The sequence below is a fragment of the Macrobrachium nipponense genome, chromosome 25 (assembly GCF_015104395.2).
Source record: "Macrobrachium nipponense isolate FS-2020 chromosome 25, ASM1510439v2, whole genome shotgun sequence".
NCBI lineage: Eukaryota > Metazoa > Arthropoda > Malacostraca > Decapoda > Palaemonidae > Macrobrachium > Macrobrachium nipponense.
In genome coordinates this window covers 9,927,572-9,933,721 of record NC_087214.1, presented here as the reverse complement: position 1 = coordinate 9,933,721, position 6,150 = coordinate 9,927,572, and the positions used below count along the sequence as shown (strand labels likewise).

The 6,150-nt window shown below is 37.0% G+C and overlaps 1 protein-coding gene across 1 annotated transcript; it reads left to right on the top strand.

The window, feature by feature from the left end:
* The first annotated feature begins 1,619 nt into the window (after window positions 1–1,619).
* Window positions 1,620–5,398, top strand: LOC135199152 (putative per-hexamer repeat protein 5). The gene is made up of 3 exons (XM_064227056.1): window positions 1,620–1,782; window positions 3,427–3,682; window positions 5,205–5,398. The coding sequence occupies exons 1-3, from the start codon at window positions 1,681–1,683 to the stop codon at window positions 5,264–5,266; spliced, it is 420 nt and encodes a 139-aa protein (XP_064083126.1). The 5' UTR covers window positions 1,620–1,680; the 3' UTR covers window positions 5,267–5,398.
* Window positions 5,399–6,150: the final 752 nt, after the last annotated feature.

The following is a 6,150-nucleotide window of genomic DNA, read 5'->3' as shown; positions in this document are numbered from 1 at the left end:
TCTAAAGAAAACTATTCGTCGGAAACGGAATCAGATTAGTGCCTCTCCGCCAAATCCAGTGGACCTAAATCATTTAGCAATCCCTGATGAATATTCGACCTACGAAACAGAGCCAAACCAGAAGGAAGATTTTTTTATTAAAAGACAGTGGTCCCAGTGAAGATAGAATTTTGCTATTTGGAAGGAGAAGTTGGTTGCAACATTTGGTATCAGCAGAAGTTTGGTATGTAGACGGAACGTTTAAGATTGCTCCCACGCTATTTTCTCAGGTGTATATTGTAATGGCTCAAAAAATCAGAGGTGTCATTCCAGTGCTTTATGCTCTATTACCTAACAAACGGAAAGTTACATATTCAAGGCTATTTAAAATGATAAAAGAATGTCAACCAACAGTAAACCCGATATCGGTTGTATGTGATTTTGAAATTGCAGCATTTTTGGCAATCAAGGAAATTTTCCACAAGTCGAACTAAAAGGGTGAAGGCTTCCTTCTTTCACCTTAGCCAAAACATGCAAAAACACATTGCGGCTTTGGGTCTAAGTTCTCGCTATAATAACGATAGCCAGTTTTCTTTACAAGTAAAGATGATACTGGCGCTTGCATTTGTACCTGTCAATCATATTGATTCATATATTGATGTCTTAGCTGATGAATGATCCCCAGAGCATGTGCCAATCTTGAACTGGCTTGAAGACAATTATATAGGTCGGTTAAACAGACGTGGAAATAGCAGACGTGCACCACTCTTTCCATTGGAAATGTGGAATTTGAATTTTCAAACTTTGAATCATGAAGATAAAACAAACAACCATGCAGAAGGAGCGAACAGAAGATTACAAATGGAATTAGGAATGGAACATCCTACACTCTGGAAATTCATAAATGCACTTAAAAAAGTTCAGAAAGGTAGAGATTTTTATTTGGAATCACTTATAGTAGGCAGTTCACCACCCGCCAAATTAAAAAAGTACAGGGATACTGATTCCCGCATTCTTAGAATTGTCCAAAATTTTAATGAAAGGACTCCCATTGAATATTTAAGAGGCATTTCTCATAACATAAAACAAATTTTTTTTTCTATATTTTCATGGATGTTTTGTCTTTAATTATATGGTGTTAATTTATTTTTAGTGTCATGAAAGAGTCATACTTGATTCTGAATAAAGGTGTTTTTAATATTTACTGAATTTCATTAATCACTGCCGGGAATGAGTTGGGCCAGGGATGAGTTGGGCCAGGGATGAGTTGGGCCGGGGATGAGTAGGCGGCGATGAGTTGGCGGCAATGAGCTGGCGGTGATGAGATGTACCCCATTCTTCTCATCGGCCATATATCTTCATATGATACCGTTGTATTACAGTAAAAGACAGACATGTGTATTTATGTACATATAGACATTTATATATATACATATCATTTGAATTCCTTTCGTTTCCTTCCGTGTCTGTTTGTTTTATCTGAAATTTATTCTTTTTTTAATAAGTTAGAACTTCTCTTTCTCTATTTCTTTCGACCTCCTCTTACTTCTTCCTAATGAACTCCAAGTCAACAGCCCCCTTTGGTGGGCTTGTTCCACAGGAATAGGGGTTTTCATCCTTTCAATGATTCTACTACTAATCATAAGAGTTCATTTTTTTTTTCAGATACTTCTACTTGTGTCGCACTACCTGCCTGCGGAGATGCTGGAGGGTTGTGCATTTCTCCTTCTGAATCGGGCAACTGCACAGGTGTTCTCGACCCCAATGGCTGCCTTGGAGAAGGCTGCTCATGTTGCATGGGAGGTAAGTGAATCATCCTCTTCAGTGGTAAGATTAGACCTCAAAATCTATTGTGGAATATTGTCCATTGACTCCCTTCTACTTTAGAATGATCTTTCTGCGTCTGCTTTTCCTGACTTAAAACATTTAACTCCTTCATTCCATTCCTATTCCTGTTTTCTTCTGGCCTGGGCTAGAATAGGATACCAGATTGCTCATGACACTAGTCTCCCCTTCATTTATACACATATATTGTCAACTCTACGAAGGAAATTTGTATTGACTTTATTCTGGATGTTATAAACTGATGTTTCTCTAGGGCATATCTATCCCGTGGTTTTCCCCGAGAGGGCAAAGAAAAGAAAAAAAGATAAAACAAAAAACTTTTGGAATAGTTCAGTTATTAAGAGATTTTATAAACCTTAACTTTGTATCTTTTCACAGAACCTTAACTCATATGGTGATAAAGGAAACACTGTTAACGTATTTATAACTATAATGCAACACTAATAAGTCAACCTCACTTAAATTAAATATCACCACACCAATACGAACTTATTCAAATAAATATTTCACAATATTATTATGGTATTCAATAGAAAGTATGATAATATCACAATTGTTTTACAATCGTAGTTGGAAGCACAGTACTCCTGCTTCACAAAAATAGAGCAGGTCCAAAGAGAAGTTGGATATGGAAAGGAAGGAAGGAAGCAAGGAAGGATGAAAGAAGGAAGGAAGCAAGGAAGGATGAAAGAAGGAAGGAAGCAAGGAAGGATGAAAGAAGGAAGGAAGCAAGGAAGGAAGGAAGCAAGGAAGGATGAAAGAAGGAAGGAAGCAAGGAAGGATGAAAGAAGGAAGGAAGCAAGGAAGGAAGGAAGGAGCGCTGAGTGGAAGAAGTAGTAGGTTGAGCCATCAGGAGAGGTTGCTCCTGAGGCAAAAGACGGAAATACTCGAAGAATAAAAGGACAAAATTTTTCAATAAAAATATATACAATGAGGGAGAATAACAGGTCGTCATAATATATATATATATATATATATATATATATATATATATATATATATATATATATACACACACACACACATATATAATATATATATATATATATATATATATATATATATATATATATATATATATATGATTGGGTGCTCCTGCTTGTTTCAGATCAAGTTATGACCTGATTGATCATCAGTAATTTGTACTGTAAGATTTACTCTTTACTCTATAATGTAAAAGCACGAAGAAGTTCATTATTCACATAATAGTGACAGAAGTCCTTTCTTCCTCGCCAAAGGACAGCGGAACAGTCTCCCTACTGAGGAAGTCGTGCAGTTGGAACTTCTTTCAAAGTTCAAGTTAAGAATATGCAATGCATGACTGACCCGGTGCTATTTTCCTTGAATTTGAATACATTGTGATCTATTCATTTGGCAAGATCTCTTCTTTCTACATTTCCCTTTACTTCCTGATGGTGACCATATTCTTTGGAAGCTTGAATTTCAAGTAGGGGCCCCTTTGTCTGGCTTCTTGTTCCATATGAATAGAGTTCATCACCATCTTCTGAATAATAATAATAATAATAATAATAATAATAATAATAATAATAATAATAATAATAATAATATTAACATATATTGTTTTTTCGTCGACGATCAAAGGTTGCGACGAGACGAACAAGTGCACAGCTGCCGGAGGCTACTGCTTCCGAAAGGACGGTCCCCACGTGTGCCCTGGGAAGGTCTTCAAATTCTGTGGTAATGGGAACTGTCGCTGTTGCGTGGATCCTCACGGGCACGGGCACGGACATGGGCATGGGCACGGGGACGGACACGGGCATGGGCACGGACACGGGCATGGGCAAGGGCACGGACACGGGCATGGGCACGGGCACGGACACGGACATGGTCGGTAATGGTAAGAAAGATTTCCATTTCTTGATTTTTTTGTCATGAGGAGCATCTCTGTGATTTATTGAAGAGCGATTGTTTATCCACAGCGTCAAGCACTCTGATCCTGTTCATCTGTGTGACTGCTTAGGATTTCATCTATTTATCTATTTATTAATTTATTTTTTGTTTTTTAATAAATGAATAGGATACCTTCTTTCTATATTTATCTTTAATTCCTCCTACTTCATCCTAATAAATGCCAAATTCATAAAAACTTGAATTTTAAATCAATGACCCTGTGGTGGGCTTGTTCCATATGAATAGGGTTCATCATCTTCTGAATAATAATAGAGACTCTCTATTGTTCTGTTGCTATCTATTTAGCAGTTTAATATTTTCATTCAGGTTGAAAATGCAACATCACCCTAATCGCTGTTAGTGGTGATCATGGGGGGTGGTACGTTCTTTCAAATGCTCTTTCACTCCTCCTCTAGAATGAGTTTCCCAATCTACTTCTATTCATACATTCCCCCGGTGATTTAACCCCTCCTCACTTCTTTCCTTCTTCAGTCAATTTGTTTGAGTAAATTTTAGGGTCAACAAGACAACCTTGAATAAAACTAGATCTTTAGTTTTTAATCCAGTCATTAAAGCTTTATCCTTTAGTTCCTCTTCTTTACAAGATATCATAAAAGGGAGCTCATCTGATCACTGGTCTTTATTTTTCATTGTCACCTCTTCTTCAGGAAAGACTTTCCTTTGCTACATCTCCTATAGCTCCTACTGGCTTTCTTTCGCCACTTCTTCTGAAGGTCCTAGTGTCCTTGTCACCTCTCCTTTAGGACCTACGTTCTATCTTGTATCACCCTTTCCCTTAATCTTGGTCTCCTTTTGGGGAGTGGGCTTATTTTCTGTTTCCTAAAGGGAATCTCATTGGCAGCATCCATTCTTGAGACTCATGAGAGGATCACCGTCTTCTCAGAAAGGGATGTTCTCAACTCAACAAACCACCTCCTCACACTTTTACTGGGTGGAAATAAACAATACTTGAACTGCATGGTTTGGGGAATTTTTTTTCTCTTAACTCCCTCGACATTTCTTACTGCTTCCGATTTTTCTCACCCTTAGTCTTCTATCCTTCCTTCCACACTTACTCCAGGTTTAACTCCTTGTACCGCCCCTTTCTTTCATTCCGCCCTTTCCATTAGGACTTGAAATGAGAAACACTGCTTTATTCAGCTGCTGGTCATGGGACCTTTTCTTCTCATGGATATTCAGTCAAGATTCCCTCTTGGGTCATTACCATGTGCTTAGGACGTATTTCACTGGTATTGTTGTTATTGCCATTATTTTCATAATCTCCTTTTTCCTCGATTTTGATTAGACTCCATTGGTAAGTATTGTCATCATATAGAAATCCCTCTAAAAGTTTAATTAAAGAATCATACATTAATGATGAATGATGCCTATTTTTAAGAATACTACCGCAATTTTTCTCGTTCTTTGACTACATGTTTTTGAAGCCTTTGATCATCTTTTCTTTTCAGGAGAGGATTCAAACCCTTGCAACCAGATGAGTGAGAAGTGGCGTTGTCCCCTGCTAGACTGAGAACCATTAATTATGATTACTAATTTGACTGAAAACATTCTTTTCATCCTAATTATAAATCGAAGAATCTTAAATTGAAAACTTTTGTTATTTCTTAAATATGTTTTATGATTATTCTGCAAATAAATTTAGCATGCAAAATAGCTCTTTGTGATTCCATCCCTATTATTGAAGTAACTGATTCACAAGGCATCGCTTGACACTTCTATTTATACTAGTTTTTACTTAATTTTCTGTAGCTGTGCACATGCGAATATGAAGTATTCTCGATTATTGAAGTGACAGGGAGATTTGGACAATTTTCTTTGTGTCCAATCCAGACTCAAGGACTGTCCTTCCTGATTAAAACAGTTCTTGACTTGATACAAAGTAGACTGTCCATTGTGTGACATTCTTTGAGAATCGAGTAGGTTGGCAATGTCAACTGCACCGTCTCCAGGGAGGGACAATAACTTGGTTCTTTAAATGTTTTTCGTTGCTTGAATGCTTTTGCTTGAAGCAGAGAATGATATTATCTTCTAGTTCAGTAAGATGAGTCATAAAAAAGCGAAGGATTGAATAAATGAGTCTATTGCAGTATTAGATATAAATATCAACAAACGAAACTTATGAAGTATAAAATTTTTAAAATGCAATAAATAATAATAATAATAATAATAATAATAAAATAATAATAATAATAATAATAATAATAATAATAATAATAAGAAGAAGAAGAAGAAGAAGAAGAAGCGTTCCTGATACCGACGTGTGTGAGGAGGACCACACCCCTCCCCATCAACGAAAGTACCAGCGCGCATGAAACAAACACCGGACATGAGAATAATACCAGGGGTGACGTCACTCAGGTAGAAGCCAATCAAGAGGCTCCCGGTGATACCCCC

What these genes read in the sequence shown, in the direction of transcription:
- LOC135199152 (XM_064227056.1), top strand. Translation starts at nt 1,681, where the DNA reads ATGCTGGAGGGTTGTGCATTTCTCCTTCTGAATCGGGCAACTGCACAG. An exon ending in CTGCTCATGTTGCATGGGAG is followed by an intron (nt 1,783 to 3,426) that starts GTAAGTGAATCA and finishes CGACGATCAAAG; the next exon opens with GTTGCGACGAGACGAACAAG. An exon ending in CACGGACATGGTCGGTAATG is followed by an intron (nt 3,683 to 5,204) that starts GTAAGAAAGATT and finishes TTTTCTTTTCAG; the next exon opens with GAGAGGATTCAAACCCTTGC.